Source organism: Xyrauchen texanus, chromosome 44 (assembly GCF_025860055.1).
Source record: "Xyrauchen texanus isolate HMW12.3.18 chromosome 44, RBS_HiC_50CHRs, whole genome shotgun sequence".
NCBI classification, from domain to species: Eukaryota; Metazoa; Chordata; class Actinopteri; order Cypriniformes; family Catostomidae; genus Xyrauchen; species Xyrauchen texanus.
In genome coordinates this window covers 6,247,836-6,268,273 of record NC_068319.1, presented here as the reverse complement: position 1 = coordinate 6,268,273, position 20,438 = coordinate 6,247,836, and the positions used below count along the sequence as shown (strand labels likewise).

General features: G+C 38.0%; 1 protein-coding gene across 1 annotated transcript in view; it reads left to right on the top strand.

Annotated features, from left to right (window-relative positions):
• The first annotated feature begins 896 nt into the window (after window positions 1-896).
• LOC127636779 (fibroblast growth factor receptor 1-A-like) overlaps window positions 897-20,438 on the top strand; it is a 28,382-nt gene continuing 8,840 nt past the window's right edge. The window contains exons 1-7 of the mRNA XM_052117503.1: window positions 897-1,346; window positions 4,737-4,930; window positions 13,769-13,855; window positions 13,929-14,101; window positions 16,977-17,100; window positions 17,452-17,642; window positions 18,953-19,097. Of these exons, the coding sequence (XP_051973463.1) occupies window positions 4,786-4,930; window positions 13,769-13,855; window positions 13,929-14,101; window positions 16,977-17,100; window positions 17,452-17,642; window positions 18,953-19,097 (865 nt within the window). The 5' untranslated portion in view covers window positions 897-1,346; window positions 4,737-4,785. The remainder of the gene's footprint in view (window positions 1,347-4,736; window positions 4,931-13,768; window positions 13,856-13,928; window positions 14,102-16,976; window positions 17,101-17,451; window positions 17,643-18,952; window positions 19,098-20,438) is intronic.

The window sequence follows — 20,438 nt, the reverse complement described above, 5'->3', positions numbered from 1 at the left end:
TCTATCTATCTATCTATCTATCTGTCTGTCTGTCTGTCTGTCTGTCTGTCTGTCTGTCTGTCTGTCTGTCTGTCTGATTTATAGTCTGTCTGTCCTTCTGTCTGTCTTATCTATTTGTCTGTCTGTCCTTCTGTCCGTCTATCAATTATTCTGTCTGTCTGTCTGTCTGTCTGTCTGTGTCTATCTATCAATCATCTGTCTGTCTGTCTGTCTGTCTATCTTCCTATCATCTGTCTTTCTGTCTGTCTATCTATCTACCTATCATCTGTCTGTCTGTCTGTCTGTCTGTTATATCTATCTATCGTCTGTCTATCATATCTGTCTGTCTATCTATCTATCGATCATCTGTCTGTCTGTCTATCTGTCATATTTATCTGTCTGTTTGTCATGTCTATATTTCTTTCATCTATCTTTCTGTCATCTATCTATCAGTCCACGTTTCTATGTATGAGTCTTTCTTATCTGTCTGTCTGTCCATCTATCAGTTATTCTGTCTGTCTGTCCGTCTGTCTGTCTGTCTGTCTATCTATCTATCTATCTATCTGTCTGTCTGTCTGTCTGTCTGTCTGTCTGTCTGTCTATCTATCTATCTATCTATCTATCTATCTATCTATCTATCTATCTATCTATCTGTCTATCTGTCTATCTGTCTGTCTGTCTGTCTGTCTGTCTGTCTGTCTATCATATTTTGCCATTTATATCTGAATTAGGAGTGAACTGGTATCAAACAGCAGGATGCATGCAGTGAGTCTGAGAGGTGAACATGGGGATCATATTGAGGGGCGGGGGTGTGGGGGTTAGTGGAATTCTTGAATCCTCAAATCCTGGAAGTGGGAGGTACGGAGGAAAAGTCTTTCGAGAGAAAGAAGTGTCGTGAGACCGAAAGAGAACGGGCAGAGCAGGAAACACGCACCACGCGGAGCAGTTTACATCGGTTTAACTCGTAAATATCCGTACAGCTAGAGAGTCCCGCGCGCTGCTGAAGTTTATGAATGAAAATCTCCGGAATCGACAAGACGTGGAAGCTTTTTCACGGTTTCCTCAACGTATTTGGACTTTTTGTTTGGTTCAGCTGGTTTAAACGTAACTCTTCTATTTTTCCTCACTAGTTTTTTGTTTGTTTGTTTTTTACAACAACAGCCGTGTTGCAATAGAGATATTCGGCTTTGCGATTTGTTGTGATTCGTTCCATCGTGGGAATCTTTTATTCGCGTTTCGCGTGATTGGACGTTTTCTTCTCGGCTTGTTTTTGGAATAATGCTTTACCAAGCTAAATAACTCCCACAAGAAAAAGTACACATTCACACAACTCACTGTAAAATCCAGATCATCTGTGAGTGAAAAAGGTGAGTGTGTTGTTATTTAACTTTATCTGTTTTATGATTTTGTTATCAACTCAACATGTTATTTGCTGTTCAACTTATAAATAAAAGTGTAAGCAAAGATAACTTAAAGCAGAACTTTTCTTATTTATTTTTAGTATGTTGTAAGAGCATAACTCTTTATGGTGCTTTTGGCGATTTTATCTTATTTTAATTATTTCCGAAAAACATGTTGTAATCTGTTCTAACTGGTTTAATTTTAGCAAAGATGTGTTATTGAGGTTTTACGTATGGAGATGTACAGTATATGGGTGCATGTGGTTTGTATATTTTACTTGTTGATATATTCCTTTTTTTAAATCAGTTATTCCCATTTATCTATTGTCTTTCCACATTCATGAAGATACAAACCTTTAATAGGTGCTCACAGCAGGAGTAAGAATGCTACATTGTGTTCGCATCATTTGCATATCAATGAATATGAAAAGTGACCTATTTTGAGCTGTTAAACCCTAGGTGGTATTGTCTGTCCAGTGATTATTATGGATGCATTGTGTCCCTCGAGGAAACAAACCATTCCAGTGAGATTTGTGTGTATGTTAATGAGCAGAGAGCCAGCTTCTCTTGAAGATATTATGAACAAAATTGGAAGATATGCTTCTAATACTTACCCCTTGACTTTATCAACATTTAGTAGAACTTGGCATCAGATGTAGTTCTCAAGAACCCATTCAGATTCAGTGACTCAGGTCCCATTCTTGACATGTTGTGCTAATGTAAGCTATAGTGCCACTTTCAAATATCAAGTATGAATCATCAAAAATTAGTTCATCAGCACGTGACAAGATCTCTTATGAGTCCTCGTTGAATGCAGAAGTCTGAAGCATGAGTTGAAGAGATGATTAATAAATTAACCCACAGCCTGCTTTTCCCCAAGGAGTCCATCTTGTCTTATTGTGGGTCTCTGGCGGTGAGTTACTGCCAAAATCTCATAGTCGACTGTGTCATCTGGAGTCCATCCAAATGAATGTGTAATATTGGATGCACTGAAAGACGAGCTCTCTGCGTCTCTGCACCTGGTCAGAGTGCCCCTGAATCACCCACTGTTCCTGTTAGTGTTTTAAATAGGCATATCTTATTCTATAAACATAAATATCATATGCTTCCCACACATTAGAAGCATATGAGGGAATAGTTAACCCAAAAATGAAATTCTGTCATTACTTACGCACCGTCATAATGTTCCAAACCCATATGCTGTTATTGTTTCAAAAGGAGTGTTTTTGAAGAATCTTTACGCGGCTCTTTTCCAAACAACATTGGCAGCATGGCCATGTCTGTCATGCTTAAAAAAGGAGAAAAGCATCATAAAAATAATCTATTTTAGGCCTTCTCAGTGATTATCAGTGAATAACAACTAAAATATCGATCTGTTTCTGACAGTAGGCTTCAGAAGACTTGGAATACAGTGCACATGTTATATGGACTACTTTTATGTCTTTTTCTTTTAGTGTTTTTTCTTTTTGAATTCTTCAAAATTTTTGAAATAAATACAGAATTTGTTATTTCTGGGTGAACATTTTTTTTTTTAAATGTATCTCTTTTTAGAAACATTGTGGCACAGTATATTGAAGTTAATGGCAGCCTTAATCTTTGAAATGTTTGTGTGCATCGGGGATTATGCAAAATGAAGCCAATGGAGGTGTGGATAGGAAATGGCAAATAATTCACTGGGATTTCCTTGCCTAATCTGAGCAACTCCAGGTGTAAAGCAGCCTGATAACTGTGGGGGTCTTGGGGTGGATTGCATGACTATCTCCCAAAACAAATATAAAGTGGAGGAATGTCATGCATGAATGCAGCAGCACAGTAATTAAGGGTCCGGGCAGGACTCCCAGGGGGGTATGGAACACAGCGAACTCCAACCTTTAATTATCACAAAGGGCTTTTCAAATGCTCCTCTCTTGCATTGCTGAGTACCACCCTGAAAGGACTGATTTCAAAGCTGTTTTCCACTTTTTAGATGTGATTGGGATTGGTTGAATGGAAGCCACTGAACACTGTATCTATTTACATGTATTTATTTAGCAGTCGTTTTAATCCAACGTGACATACAAATGAGTATGATACACCAATAGACCAAATATGAAAAATAAATAAGGAAATTGATAATTTGATAATTTAGTGTATATAAAATAGAGCGTTCTGTTGATTAAAATGTTTAATCTTGATTAATTGCATAATTTTTCGTAGGTAATCATGATTAATTTCAGATTTCGAAAGTGCTGGAATTTTATTCTAAATATATTTATTTTCCTGTCAAAATGCATTTGTTTCATTCTTAGGAAAAAAACAAAATATGTAACAATATAATGCTTTACTGCTCTCAGTAATGGACGGACGTCTCTCTTTTATCATTCTAATGAGGGGATCACAATTAACAGAATGGGGATATTATTGTTTTTTAGCTCCTCTTATGAAACAGGATATTTAACAAGCAAAACATACTGAACCAAATTGTGTTATTACAAAGAGGAATTCTGGGTAGAGTTGAAGGTGTGAGAGCAAATGGTTTGCAGTGTGATTGTTGGAGAAGGGGGGGGTACAAAAACAACCGGCAGATTACAGAGCTTTTGTTAGGTAATGTTTGGCATCAATGGGGGCGTGACCAGGGGTCCAGTGAAAAGACAAGTGGCGAGTCTTGGGGGGCCATAGCATTAACAGATATGTTTCACACCAATGGGATTGCATCTCCACACCTACGCAGGGGTCGGGGCCTCTTATGTTTGTCATCGTGGAGGGACAACCATGTTTAATTTTTCTTTTTCTTAGCTAATTGGTTTAGCAGCTACATTTTGGTTGCAACTCATTAGATTCTTGCACAGGTTTAGGTTAGCTACTTATTTACGTGATAACATTTTGTAAATTTTTTTTATTCAAAGCAACTTAAAGTGCATTCAAGGTATATATGTGTATGAGTATGTGCATTCTCTGGGAATCAAACCAATGGATGCACTATCAGTTTGTATGAATGGCATTAATGGCTTGTATTTTGTAATTACAGTGTATGTCTTCTAATAGCATCCTCTACTACATTTTATAACATCTAATGCCACTTTAAGTTTCATGTTGCTAGGAGACTGATGCCTAACAAACCGTTGTCAGTTCTAGTCAAATGATTATTGGTCATTGGGAACTTATTCCAGGGGCAGATTTAAACATGGGCTGACACCGCATCTTGCATGGGAAGCCCACCCCACAGGCCATCTCATTTGAAATCATTATCAAATTGATGGCCATTACGAAAAATTTCCGAAAGCCAGACCATTCCAATAAAAAGTTAATGTTTCCTCTTTTTCATCCATGCATACCATGTTAGGCTAATTCCTGTGAACCCCCCTTTCTTTTTGGCAGGTAGCTCTATGCTGGTGTTGATGACCCAGTAATGCCCACAGCTGTGTGAATGAGCTGTCTCAGCCCACACTCCTCGCCCAGCTTCAGTGGTATGGCTTCTCTCAGGATGGTGATGTCATGGCATTTACTTCTCCTGTGGGTTATTCTCGCTCAGATACCCTGGGCCCACTCACGTCCTGCTGTGACTGACCAAGGTAAGTTTTTTTTTTTTTCCTCACTATATGTGCACCTCTTGGATTGTCATAATTTGAGGTGAATGGACAGCATAAAAGTGTGTATTTGTTATTACATTCAAAAATAACTTTTAATCATTAGTGATTTAAGGTTTGATTTGTTGATGCAGAAAACTTGGTTTTATAGTCTTGGTTTAAGATTGTCTATCTGGTGTCCCCTCCTGGTCAAACCTGGTCTTAGCTGGATTAAGCTGCTCTAGCCAGTGTTCCAGGCTGGTATTAGGTGATTTGGCTTGTCTCCCACTTTGACCAGATTTAAAGTGCCCAAAATATCTCTTATAACAGCCAGAAGACCGGTTTAGGCAGGTTTTTTTTTTCAGCAGGGTCCACTTTGGTTTAAAAAAGTATTGGGCAACATTTATTTAAAGTTAATACTTGGGTTAATACAGCAGCTTGAGTTCTGGTCATGGCTCCGTTTTTGATGTTGAGTAATCTAGCAGAGCTGGAACTCATTAGGGTCTGGTGTGCAGTAGACTCCAGATGCTTCTTTTATGCATGAACGGAGTTTTGGGATTTTTCCGCTATTTCTTGAAACCATAAGGGTTCGGATGGATCTCGGTAGAATGCAGAGCATTACGAAGACTAAACATGCTAAAAGTTCTCCAAACACCACATAGACCCCTATTGTTATCATTGGAATGACTCTGAAAAAGAGGACACTTCATGTAATCTTGATTGCTTATTAGTGGTGCTTGCTAAGGAAAACATTACTATTAAGGCCCTGATATACTTCATACAATATTGAAGAACAAATGGGTGTGACGTCATTTAGAACAAAATCTGGCCAAAAAGAAGGTGTTTTTCAGTTAATTTCTGTGGTTCATAACAACTCGCCGGGGCAAACTTTTAGAAAAACTTATCATCGGCTGGTAAACACCTTACCGCCATTGGTCCACATCATCAGTAGGTGTGACATGAAGCCCCACCTACCTTGAGGCTAATTCCTGTTCATGGAGTTTAGTCAATATGGACACACCAGCGTGCAGTTATTAGCGAACTGTTGCAAAATTACCTACATCTGTATGATTGTTACCGTAGAGACAATTTTCCAAGAACATGAGATGCATTTTTCTAGTTTAATTAGTCTACAAAAGGAATCAGATCTACTCCCTAAGTGCCCATTCACTCTTTTTTTATGCTTCTTCACTCATGTGCATTCTACTTCTTACACATCTGCCCATGGTAAGGTATGCCCCTCTTGTCATCATTCTTTTGGGTGTGTTCTTCCCATCAACACTCTTTTATACACTAATCTTTGCAGTTGTATCGGAATCATCATAAAATACCATAAGTGTAACCAGCGCATATTATGGCCGCGTATAGCGTCTTGGCGCATTAGTGTCATGAATTTATGACTGCTGGTTGCGTATAGAGTGGTGGTGTTGTAGTGGGCTAAGCACAAAACTGGTTAGCAGAAGGTTGCTGGATTAATCTCCACAGCCACCATCATTGTGAAATCTGAATAAGGAGGCACTTTAGCACTCCTCCCAACTACAGCTTTGTATCTCGGAACAGAAGAGTTGTCTGGCAGGGAATCTGTTAAGTTTGCGTTCAGACTGGAAAAAGGCAAAACAAAAAGAGCAGGTCTCCACTCTCTGGCGGATTGTTCACCTTGGAGATCATGTTTCTGGGAATGATTGGGGCTTGGAGTCAATAAGCAGGGTGATTCAAGGGACAGGTCAGAAATGTTGATGTGATGTTTACCCTCGATCACTGATACTCTGCACAGCCTGACACAACACACTTACTCTGCTGTCCTGAACATCTACAACCTCATTCACGATGCATGTTTGCACACAAGACAACATAGTGTCCATTTACAGCTGCTTAAGTCATCGACAGGTTGTACATTGTGCAATGCAGCGCTCATCTGCATGAGAACGGCCATAGTCCATATCCTATTACTGTACAGCCTCTTGGTTCTGTCTGTTTTCCTTGTGGCCTGAATTGACTTGTTATGATTCCGTGCCCAACAGTATTGCTTGCCAGGCAGGAAATCCCAACAGCAACTCATCCAGGCTATGACTTCCTGCATGGAGTTCTGGCCAAGTAAAAAGCTTAGCACCAACCTTGGCTTACACACAGAGATTGACAGCTTTATGGCCACAAGGAATCATTTCTTGAATCCTTAGTTCAGTACAAAGTTAGTAATGATCCAGAATGAAAATACACTTTGCTTATATACTGTGTATTTTTAAGATCTTCACAGAAGTTTTTTATACAATACAATGTTCAAAGTGACTTCCAGCTGTCAAGCTCCAAAATGCACCATAAAAGTATTCCAGATGACTTGTACGATTTTTTCCAAGTCTTCTAAAGCCATATCCTCAGAGACCAAAACATGCAGATCAATTATATTTTTTTATTTTTTCCTCCTTGAACATGTTTTTAGGAAGCTACTGATTTAATAAATCTTGATTTTTAAGCACAGTCTTTTAAGTCTTGTTTTAAATTGTATTGGAGTTCAGAATACAATGGTAGACTATGGGACAATCTTGATTTTCAAGCACATTTTACATTGAGGTGACTATTGTGTGAATTTTGTTGATTACCACAAAAAATTATATCGACTCAAAAAAAAAAAAAATCAAGGTCACAGTGAAGCACTTATATTGGAATTAAATGAGGCAAATTTTTGGAGGGTTTAAAGGCAGAAATGTGAAGCTTAAAAATTTATAGAAGCACTCCATTAATTGTCATTTTTACAGTCAATTTAGGGTTTGTTGACTTCATCATCATGGCAATAAACTTGTAATATTTTATGTAACTTTACACAGAATAGGTTAGTAACTGATTTTATCACACAAAAACCATGTTAACATGCATATTGTTTGTCTTGTAGTTATAGTTTTAAAACAGTGAGGATTTTTACGGATTTGCCTCATTTACTTCCATTGTAAGTGTCTCAAAAGAAAAGTAGGAGCAAATACATTTTTGTGGTAATCAACATTATGCCACAAATGCTGTCGATTGAGCTTATTTTGAATTGAACCCAGAATATTCCTTTTAAACCAATACGCAATGAACAGGTGAATAACCTTAAGTGCATAAACCTGCATCATTTATACATGACATTATTTAATGCACGGTATCTAACAAATCGTTAGTTTATGTAGCAACATTATTGTACCCCATCATTTTTCATGTCGACACGCACCTTCCAACATTCCAACTCGGACTCTTGGGTATCATCTGGAACTTTCCCACTCATTAATATGACTTCGCTTGGTCATACATGTGCTTGGAACTCGTAATTATGATATTTCCAACTCCACTTGAAGGGCACATTAGAATATTTCATGAGTCATATGCACTGCTTTTAATGTGCTTTTTAGTTGTTGTTTTTTAAGAGTTTGACTCATTTTTTTATTTATTTTTTTTCTCCCCAATTTTGGCATGCCCAATTCCCAATGCGCTCAAAGTCCTCATAGTGGCGTAGTGACTCGTCTCAATCCGGGTGGCGGAGGATGAATCTCAGTTGCCTCCACATGATCTAGGGCATGTGGAGGCTCACACTATTTTCTGCGGCATCCACACACAACTCGCCATGCGCCCCACCTAGAGCGAGAACCACATTATAGGGACCACAAGAAGGTTAACCCATCCTAGCAACCGGGCCAATTGGTTGCTTAGGAGGCCTGACTGGAGTCACTCGGCACACACTGTATTCAAACTTCCAACTACATGTGTGGTAGTCAGCGTCTTTACTTGCTGAGCTACCCAGGCCCCCATTTTTGCAGATTCTTAAAAAATATATTTTTGGGTGTTTCACAGACAAAAATGACAGCATAGTGTTTTGGAACTTTACTTTTGGAAGTAAAGTGCCAGAATACATTTTTTTTAGTGAACTATTCCTTTAAGAGCATGGAAATGAATATAGTGGTGGGGTCAGATATTGTCCATTTCAGCTTTGACTGAGTGATCAAGACAAATGGGTCAGTCCTCCGCCTTCCTCTGAGAAAACACATTCTCTTTGGTTCTACAGGAAGCCAGTCCAGAGCTGTCTGAGTCCAAGCAAACAGATGTGCATTGGTACAGCTTGCAGATGAAGTCATATTTGTGTGTTTGGGTTGGTAAATGGGGCCAAATGACATTCTCTTACAGAACTTCATTTTCGGTATAGTTTGAGCTTTGTGGAAGTCACTTACAACAAAAGTGAGCTTTGTAGACTACAGAATATTTCCGTAAACAAAATGGGCTTCTAATTTCCCATTTCAGCATCTCACTGTGAATCATGTTGTTAGGTGGTGTGCTCCTCCCCTTGTTGTTGGCTGCTCTCAATTTAACAGGGAATGGTTAGATTTATTTTTTTTTATGCATATTTAATAAAAGGTCGATGGCATTCTGCTTGGTTTTACATAAAATGTTTTTTAAAGCTTTACATCCTTTCTACCCTATTCTTTGTATTAATTACAACCTTAGTTTTGACACATAATCAAACAATCTTGTTCACAATCTGGCAAATAGACTCCACTAAAAATCCTTTGTTGGTTTTATTGAAACAATAGTTTTATAAAACAGCCTGGCCTTTATTTTTTAGTAAAGCATCAAAGCACAGGCTGGGAGTTGTCCGCCTTATAAGTGCTATTTTTCCTGTATGTGTGGTGTTCAGTGGTGTAAACTTATTTTCTGGTCTAATAAGGCTCACTTGGAAATAAAGTGAATGGAATCTTTTATGGATATAAGATGAGAAAACAGTCCTCATTTGAATTTCAGCCTCTAACTTTCCCACCCCATTTCTCCTTTACAATGACTCATTATGGGGCCATAATTCATGTAATCTATTTATGTAAATAATATATTACAAATAAACAACCCTATAATGTACTTAAGTTATTAAAGTCAGTAACTGTAATATGATTACAATAATTTAAAATGTAATTCATTCCACTACGTTTAACTTAAAGTAATTAGATTACAGTAACTAATTACTTTGTATTTGTATTACACATTACACTGATAACAACATGCAGTATTGTTTTTACTTTAATATAGTAAAAGGTTACAGAATTACAGGAATGAGAATATCATTGAAAATAATTTCTTGCTGGATGTATTACTGTAATATAACACGTATATGTTATAATGTGCGAGTATTTAGGTAGGAATTGTGCTTAATTACCATGAAAATAACGTGACGTGGCATAAAATTATCCCGAAAATATAAATACAATTTCATATTTTTTCTTTAGATTTTGAGGTACAATTCTTTACAGATCTCGTCAGATTCACCCTCTTTAGGTGCGGACACGTTTTCCTTTGCACAGTGGAAATTGTGTGGGTGAATGTTGAGCATGTGTGAAACCAGTAAAAAAATAATTTCCAAGCAAACAGCCTTTTTTTTAATGCTGCACTTTATACTATGGGAGTGTGAAGTTAAAAAGAAACTCACTGCTAAAATGATATCCTTTTCCATTGTGAATTTTCAGTGTAGATGTATGCGAAGCACCGCCTATACTGAGGTCACTGCCAAACCAAGCAACTTCTTTTTGGCAAACACGGCGAATTTGCCTGTCAAAGTTCACCAAACTTGGAATCCGCGAGGGGAAATTCTTAATGCGAAATTCACGATCCCCCAGATTCCCATTGAGATGATTGTATTCTGCCCGTGAAATTTCGCAGTGCAATGGTAAATGTGACCACGCCTTTTATAAGATAAAAGTGTATAAAATATTTGTTTCAAAATATCTGACAAATTGTTGTGTATCAATTTGTTATATTCATCTTTTTGTGGCATCATGTTTTTCTTTAGTTTTTTATTTAGTTAGCAATGCTTTTATCATATTTGTATAGGGGTGGCACTGTCGCCAAGACAAGAAGGTCCCAGGCTCAACGGGGCATTCTGTGTGGAGTTTGCATGTTATCCCCATTTTCATGTGGGTTTCCTCCAGGTGCTCATGTTTCCCCCACAAGTCCAAAAACATTCAGGTTAAGTGAACTGGAGACTCTAAATTGCCCGAAGGTGTGAGTGAAAGTCCCCCAGCCACTAGGGGTTGCATCAGGAACGGCAGCCGGCGTAAAACCTGCCAAGTCAAATATGCGGATCGCGAATGTTCCACTGTGGCGACCCTTAACGGGAGCAGCCGAAAGAAGAAGAAGATGGTCTTATCATATTTTTAGTTTCCTTGGTTCATTTTGAGTGTTTTTGAGGTATTCCTTACATAGACTTATTTTTCCATTTTGCTTTGCAAACACATCCCTCTTGTTAGTGGTGGCCCTTGAGTCCTATTTTAGTTTTGTGGTGGTGCTCCAGTTTTCTTTGGACAAGTGTCGTCCCTTGTCTCACTTTGTTTTCAAATACCAATTTTGATCCTGTATTTCTCCTTGCCAAACATTCCACACTCGTTTTCTGATCCACCACTAGTCTAAACCGAGGTGAAAATGGAACTGCATGGATTGTTCCCTGGGGAGCGTTTGCTGCTGCAGTGCTTGGCTAATGACGAGAACCGGATTGTGGTCCAAGGGGTCATCTGGACTAAAGACTAGACTCCAGTGCTGAATGGAGATCACATTCGGGTGAATGGGGGCCAGCTGGAAAATCTGGTCAGTGGAGCCGACTGGCTCAGGGCTACATGCCTGCTTGCGTCAGGACTCGCTCAGCAACAACTCTGCCTATTTCCTTGTTAATGTGACCGGTATGTCCAATTGACGCTTCGTTTGGTTATCAGTTCGAATTGTGAAGATATATTCTTTCTACTAAGTGGTTTGCAAACTCTCGACTTTTCAAAAAAAAAAACATTTGGGGGAATATGTATTGTTGGTCTCATGACAGTATTTATCACAGGAAATAATTAGTGCTTTGAACAAAAACCCTTAACCCGCAGTATAAAATTTGTCACACAAATCGCTTGCAAATTTCTGCTACAGTCATAAAGGTATTCAAATAATGTGGCTTGTTGAGGAGAGGTACTGAATAACTTTTCTAAGCAATCAAACGTCAAATATTTGCCTGCCGGATCATAAATGGGTGGAAAGATCCCATAGACCTTCATTCATGGGGGGACTGGAGTATGGCTGGGTATTGATATAGATTTCTCGATTTGATTCAATTTCACAAGCTTTTGATTCCGATTTTGATTTGATATTGATTTATATGGGTATATTTCTGTTATAATGTCCCTTTTGCTTATATATGAAATCAATTATCTCCCAGTTTATGCTGTTAATAATACAGAGGACCTTGTTACTAATTAATTTGACTAATTATATTTGATTTGTTTTCATGACACTGATACAAAAATTGCAATTTCTTTAAAAACTGTCTGTAAATGAGCACATGCTAACAAGAAAGCAAATTTTAGGACATTGCATTAAAAATGCTGGATCGAAACACCAAGATGTGAATAAAGTTTCCAAAGTGTGCCTAGAAATGTGGTTATTTGGTAAGACATGTGCATAAACATGGATTCATATGGATTCATATAGGAATATATTAGGGGCGGCTGTGGCTCAGGTGGTAGAGCGGGTCAGCTGCTAATCGCAGGGTTGGCGGTTCGATTCCCGGCCCACATGACTCCACATGCCGAAGTGTCCTTAAGCAAGACACTGAACCCCAAGTTGCTCCCAATGGTAGGCTTGCATGGCAGCTCTGCCACCATTGGTGTATGAGTGTGTGTGTGAATTGGTGATTGGGACACAGTGTAAAGCATGTAAAGCGCTTTGGTAACCCCTGAGGTTAGAAAAAGCGCTATATAAGTGCAGACCATTTCCCATATAGACTTTGCCTCAACAAGCCATGTGAATATGTAATTTGCTCAGAGAATATCATCCAAATTATCGCATAGCGTCTTGAATGTTGCTCTGGTCATTCTGAAATGGTAATTCTAAAAAGCCTGACATTAAAATGATGGGCGTCTATTACCTCCAAAAACTGGCTGACCAGCTTTCGGCTTCATTGCTAGCAAACATGAAGTTCATAAGAGCGTTTTGTCTGTGCGCTCTGAACCACAAGAAATCCATTTAATAAAAGATCCAAAGGGGCTTAAATTTACATTTTAATTTCTACTTTGCTCTTATTTACCCAGAAGTGACAATGTTGTTCTCTTTAACACATGGGATGGAAACACTGCTGTATATGCAAATTGTCTTTGTGATATTCAGATTTTTCACATTTATTACATTTGCAACTTGGATGTAAATGGATACAAGCTCTTTTTACATGGGCAAATGGCTTATCAATATCCTAGCATCATGGAGGCAAGTTTTGCACTGACAAGCGCTACTGATTTTCTTCCTCTTTTAGTTGCTTTTCAACCTTTTGTTCTATCAGGGATGAGCAGCAAACAACGTTGTGGCTTGGTTTGTCTTTGAATGATCCTTTTTTTTTCTCTGTTCAGGAGTCTTTAAGCTGTGGAATGCGTCAGGGGTTGAGTGGTGAATTTCTTAGGCAGCTCCCCAGTGTGTTTGTGCATCTAAATGTGATTCAAGCGTGGGCAATGCTCTGTAAGGCGACCTGGAGCGGAGCCCACAGTGACTCATGCATTCTCACTGTCCGGCAACCTGTGATGGGTGGATGCATATTATTTGTGCTTGGATCACTAGTCAGATATTCTATCTAAAACAAGAATCCAGGCTTGGTGTAATCAAAATAATAAAATAAATAACAGGGAATTAGTATTCCTTAAGTAAAGCCCTTAAAAGAGCCTTTTTCTTTGCTTCCTGTCTAGTTTGACCTAAAGCCATGTTAACACATTCTGATCTATTAAGACCCCAATAACAATAACACTCTGAAATACATTCTGATCTTAATAAGAAGTGTATGCATTATCTCTGAGACACATCCTCTCGATTGTGTCACAGGTCATGCAGTAGCATCTTCAGAGGACGAAGATGACGATGAGTCATCATCGGAAGAAAACAAGCCCTCAAGCAGCCAGGAGCTCTTACGTAAGTATTACCACCATTTTTCAGAAAAGAATGAATTGATGAATAAAATTAATAACATTTTCTTTCTCTGTAGCGATGGCACCCCACTGGGCCCAACCTGAAAAGATGGAAAAAAAGCTTCATGCCGTACCAGCCAGCAAAACAGTCAAATTCCGTTGTCAAGCTGAGGGAAATCCGACCCCTAAACTCCGCTGGCTCAAGAATGGGAAAGAGTTCAAAAGGGACCAGCGCATCGGGGGCTACAAGGTAACCTGCCTCTAGTCTGGCCTACACATGAGCCACTTTTACTGTTGCATGATAACAGTGGTGTGTGGGACAACTCTTGTTTACTTTTGTGCGATGGCACTCACACCTGAGACGCGAGAAGGAAATCTGATGACTCAGGACACAATAGGCCAAATTCAGAACCTTTATCTCTAAACCCTAAACAGGCAACTTGAATCTGACACCTGAATACACACACCCTTTCCTTTAGTTTACTGTAGTGATTAGGGCAATATACTGAATATTCACAACACATATGTGATGATTTTGCTGGAGAGATGAAATTAAAGGAATGATCTGGGTTCAATACAAGTTAAGCTCAATCGACAGGATTTGTGGCATTATATTGATTACCACCAATAATAATTTCAACCCGTCTTTTACTTTAAAAAACAAATCAAGGTTACAGTGAGGCACTTGCAAAGGAAGTGAATGAGGACAATTTCTGGAATGTTTAAAGGCAGAAATGTGAATCTTATAATTTCATAAAAGCACTTCCATTAATTGTTCTGTTAACTTAAAGTTGTTTAAATAAAAAATGTTACAGTCATTTTAGGGGTTAAATGTTTGTTGACATTACATTTCATTTCATTTCATTTCAAAAGGAAAAACATATGTTATTCCTTATGAAGAAATATTCCTTTGAGCAACTTTAAGCAATATTGCAATCATTTTGATTACATTTTTAGTTGGACAATAGATTAATAAAGAAAAGCATCTCATCAGACTAGTTTTGCATACACTTGTGAGTATGAGAGATTTAAGATGTTTTAAAAGGTTTAATAAAAAATCTCCTTTGTTGTTTATTTGAAAAGATAGTTCCTTTCATAAAAACAAATTAAAAGTGGTGGAAAGAATTTTTTTTTTTTTTTTTTTACTTAAGTAAAAGTAATACTACTGAACAAATAATTCACTTGAGTACAAGTAGAAGTACTGAGAAATATTATGACTCAAGTAAGAGTAAATAAGTAGTTTTAAAACTACTCAAGTAATTACGGTACAAGTTACTTTATGTAAATTATATTATATATAGTGTACAGTATATGCTTCCATTTTTAGAACACAGACATTTTTGTTGTTGAAAGAAATTGATGCTTCCTTTAACCAAAGATGCTTTAAATTGATCAAGAAAATTGCCAAAATCATTAATTGCAAATTGTTATTATGGTTTGAAATAATTGTTTTAAGTGGAATTTATTCAATTTTATTATGTATTCCTTACAAAAGCATTCTAAAATGCTAATTTGGTACTCAAGAATATGTTGTTACTATTAGAACAATTGAAAATTGTTGTGCTACCATACAGAAATCAGAATACAGTGGGATTTTTACCCGTTTGCTGAGGTATTGAGTTGTTTTACACTTGCAAGTCAAATTTTGGTTTTACAAATAGGCACACAAAAAAAATTATCAAAGTTTATTGTTTTAGAATGATGAAGGCTATTCTGTGCATTACTGTTTTCAAAAAATATCTCTACTCATACTCTGTTTCTCATACTCTAGTTTGAGAAACAGGCTCCTCACAGGTCCTAAATTAGCAGCTTCTAAATGCCAAAGACCTGCATTGCTGCAAGAGGATTCTTGGACAAACAGCACATTTTAAGAGTACTACATTTATTTAAATAGAAATAGCCATCATTTAACATTGTAAATGTCTCTAAATCTTCTCTAAACTACATAATGTGCACTGTGACTGAAACACATTCCTATTTCAGGTTTATTGCCAAGTATTTTGTCTATTAAGTAAACATACTGTACAAAACTAATATACTGTAATTCAATATCATAGAGGAGGAAATTTATCCTCTATGATATTGCAGCAATTATCCAGATATGGAAGCAAACCGTTATCAACTCCTACATGCCAGCTAAATAAGGCAAAAATTTCACACAGTGTTTAGCAAGAAATAAAGTGGTTGTTCTATATATTTATTATTGTATTATAGTTGTAATAATAAAGTCTTAATTAACATTATGGTTATTTAACATATTGAGATATTAAGTAAATTGTAGCATTTGGTTACATTATGTTTTGTGATTTCTCATACGTTCTTTATATAACATCCATCTCTTGTGCACATTTGGCCTCTAGCGGGTGATGCTTTTCAGACAGATAAACAGCAGCACAGGGCAGGGAAGTACAGTACAGCACCGTTAGTAAGAGTGTTACCCGCTAGGACAGTTTACTTTGAACAAGAGGGGTGAACGGTTACAGAATTTAACGTAGGAGTACAATACCGAACTGATGCGGATTGATAGAAGTGGAGAGCCCGTCTGTGCACCTGATGGTGCGAGGTTTATTTTAGTTTATAAACAGATTTAGTTATACCTTGCTGATTTCTTCTTCCCAAAAAACTTCCACAAATTCAGAAATATTATGTACTTTTTTGTACTTCGTAATTGTGATGGAAAAATAACTGTAGTTTGGTTGAATCCTTAATTTTTAATCAACTCAAAGTAAAAGTACAAGTACTATTATTTATTTATACTTAAAGTAAAAAAAAGGTTAAAGCCGGTTCAGCGAAAATACATAAAGATCAAGTTACATATCAAATATCACAAAAAGGCTGAAAAATATCAAAATAATTTGAAAATTATTGCCAGACGTATCTCACTGGGAAACCTTTCAACACCAAAGTGTGTAAAACAGCATTTGTACAAAGTCCTTGTTGCTTGTGTAACGCTCACATTTGGTGAGAATATTGTATTCAGATATTGTTATTAGAAATAAGAATAACAGTGTATTTAGATTTTTTTTATCCATATATGCTCTGTCTCAAAATACAATACAAATTTTGTATCCACTTGTATCACAAAAAAAGATAACAGAATATTTTTTCTCTCCTTCCTCTCTCAGTTGCGTGAACACATGTGGACTATAATCATGGAGTCAGTGGTACCCTCAGACAAGGGTAACTATACCTGCCTGGTGGAGAATGACTACGGAAGCATCAATCACACCTATCAGCTGGATGTAGTGGGTCAGTCATATGTTGCATATTTTTGTGTATTACACTATGTTCATTATAGAACACTAAGTGATGTGTATAATTCAATTTAAAATACTTTCTCCTATCTTATCTTAATATGCAGAGACAACTATAAGTAACCCATTTGTAGAAAGATTTCCTCAAAAAGTGTAAACACTGGCTCTGTAGCACTATCAAAGCATTTCTGTTTGTTTGATCATCTCAATAATAGCAACATTGGCTCGTCCAATGGCCAGAGTTGGGAGCAGGACCATCTGTCTGACCAATATTATATATAATATACTTTGCCTTTATGTATTGCAAAAAAATTGTATCTAACAAACCTCCGTTTGTATATTGCAGAGCGATCTCCACATAGACCCATCCTGTACGCTGGTCTCCCTGCAAACCGGACAGCTGTCATCGGTAGTGACGTAGAGTTTGTATGTAAGGTGTTCAGCGACCCCCAGCCTCATATCCAGTGGCTCAAACACATGGTGGTGAACGGAAGCCAACACGGACCTGACGGACTACCTTACGTACGCATTCTCAAGGTAAAGAAAAGTCTAAAAGTCTCATTTAAAATGTACATTTTACAGTGAAATGCGGCAAAAAGCAACGTATATTACTACAAAGATATCTGGATGTGTTCTAGGGATGTTTATGACATTGCTCAAGTCTGACTAAGGGCACCTACACACTAGAGAAATCCCTGACAGCGTTTGATGGACTGGAATGCTCAAGGTGTGTTTGGAGTGTACGGAAAGAGCTGTAGCAATCAAGCTGCAATACAGCGAACCTGCTTGTCAGTGGTCAATGGATGCCTCTGTCAAAGTGTGATGCAGCTAAATGTTGAGCATCACTTTTGCAAACCATCTATGTCCATTCCATGCACCATCCCCAAATCAAAATCTATGGATTTGCAGCGTTCTCTGATGCTGGGTAAACTCCAGTGTGTAGGTGCCCTTAGTTGCTGCAGTTCCATATGAATGATCTGCAGATATTAGGATGCTAAATAACACCTTCAGATGATCAATAGATTGGGATTGGATTACATGAACTTGGTCTTTTGTCATCTCCAGCACTCGGGGGTCAATAGCTCGGACACCCAGGTGCTGACACTCTACAATATCACAGAGGAAGAGGGTGGCGAGTATATTTGCAAAGTGTCCAATTATATAGGAGAAGCCAGTCAGTCAGCCTGGTTAACTGTCCTTAGACATGATATACAAGGTAATTTGACCACTGGCTAGAGGTAGAGGTTTTTGCCTTGGGTTTCTCTTTCGTGCTTTGGGTTCTCCTGTCCAATAATGCCATGGAAACTCCCAGTTAAACCCTTATTGGGGATTGGAACCCAGCCCATGGTGATCATTTCCTCGCTATGGATTGGGTCTTACTGGTGAGCGCTCCATGTTGCCTGACTGATGTAGGTGGAGGTAAATTGAAGGTGGTGGTGCCGCCTGGCAGTGTTGTTTGATCTCTTTGCAGGTGATTGGTCAGTGCTCTAGATCAGTGGCTCCCAGTCGTGATCCTGAAGTACCCTCAACACAGCACATTTTGGGTGTCTTCCTTATTTGACACACCCAATTCAGGTCATGAAGCCTCGACTAACAATCCGATGACTTGGATCCTGTGTGTTAGATTATGGAGATATCCAAAATGTGTATTGTGTTCTCCTAGACCAAGACTGGAAAACTCTGCTCTAGGTGGCTTTCCAATTTTTGGGAGCTTCTAGCTGGTTTTAAACCCAACCAGATAGATCTAACATGAACCTTCATCCTCTTTGAGATCAGTGTGGTCCTGCTTTCTTCTTCTTTCCCCTTACCTCTTGGGCCTTGGGTCTGCTTTTCTCGTTCTCTTCCAGACCGCTGGCCTAAACACCACCGACAAGGAGATGGAGGTGCTCCAGTTGAGGAATGTGTCCTTTGAGGATGCTGGGGAGTACACTTGCCTGGCGGGCAATTCTATCGGGGTCTCCTATCAGTCAGCATGGTTGACCGTTGTCAAAGGTATCCAGCGACTCTTTGCTGTCCTTTCTCGACCTCTTCCGTTTTAGCTTTCATTCTCGTCCATCGCTCCCAACAGTGCCCCTTTGTTTGTGTCATTCGCCAGAGTTTGAGGTGGGCTATGTTTGGGTCATTTACTTGAATATCACTTAGCCGGTGTAGGTTTTGCACATTCCCAATGGACAAGGCACTTCACAGATGTGTGTGTGGCTATCTGTTGTGTCCTCTGCAGGTGCAAAACCATACATTTAGCACCTGCATGCTGAGTAGACCAAGCATTTGGATTCTAGTGATATCTATATCTATTATCATAGGAATATAATCTTACTAAAGGGTCTTCAGTGTGTTTGACTTTCTGTTGACCTGGCAAATGACAACTGTTACGGCACTGTTTCACCTTTTTCTCTAAACTTGTTTCTCTCACTGTCCTGTTATTTGTGTTGTTTTAATGAGCGGTTGTTGCACACCAAGTCACCTTGATTCCGATTTAATTAGTTTATGAGGGTTTAAAGAAGTCAGACAATGATTTGGGTGCCCTTTGCCTTGAGATTTTGCATAAATAAAATGCTATAGATTTGCGACTTATAATAATATAATACCTTATTGTTGCTTGGTGGTGCACTGTCATTGCATCATTAAAACGTTTCTTCAATATATAAAGCTGATTTAATTTCTGTATATATTCTTTCTACTTCGTTTACTTTCAACCACTGTATATTATTGCACAACAACACAACTCCATATGAACAATGCTCCAGTTTTAAGGTATGTCCCAGTTTCAATACAAGTTAAGCTCAATCAACTGCATTTGTGACATAATGTTGATAACCACAGAAAATCATTTGACTTGTCCCTCCTTTATAAAAACCAAAATTAATATTGTGGTTAGTATTGCATGTGAAAGTGAATTGGGCCAGTCCATTAAGCATTACAATACACAACGTTTAGCCACAATACATAAACATTATAACATTATACTTGCGTTACGTTGTCATGACAACAAAGTTGTAATATTGGATGTAACTTTACACAGAAAAGGTTGGTAAGTGATTTGATCCAACTAACTATTACTAACATGTATAATGTTTTTGTGGCTATACTTTAGAAATGGTGTGTATTTCACTGTCAGTGGTCTGCCCCCATTCACTTCCATTGTAAGTTCCTTACTGTAAATGCATTTATTTATTTTAAATAAGGGATAAGTAAAAAAAAAATTTTAATAATAAAAATGCTTTTCAAATGCTGTCGATTGAACTTAACTTGCATTGAACTCTGAACATTTTCTTTAAATAATATCCCATCAGGGCCTGTGTATCTTGCCGTGTGTCACTTTGGCCTCGCAGG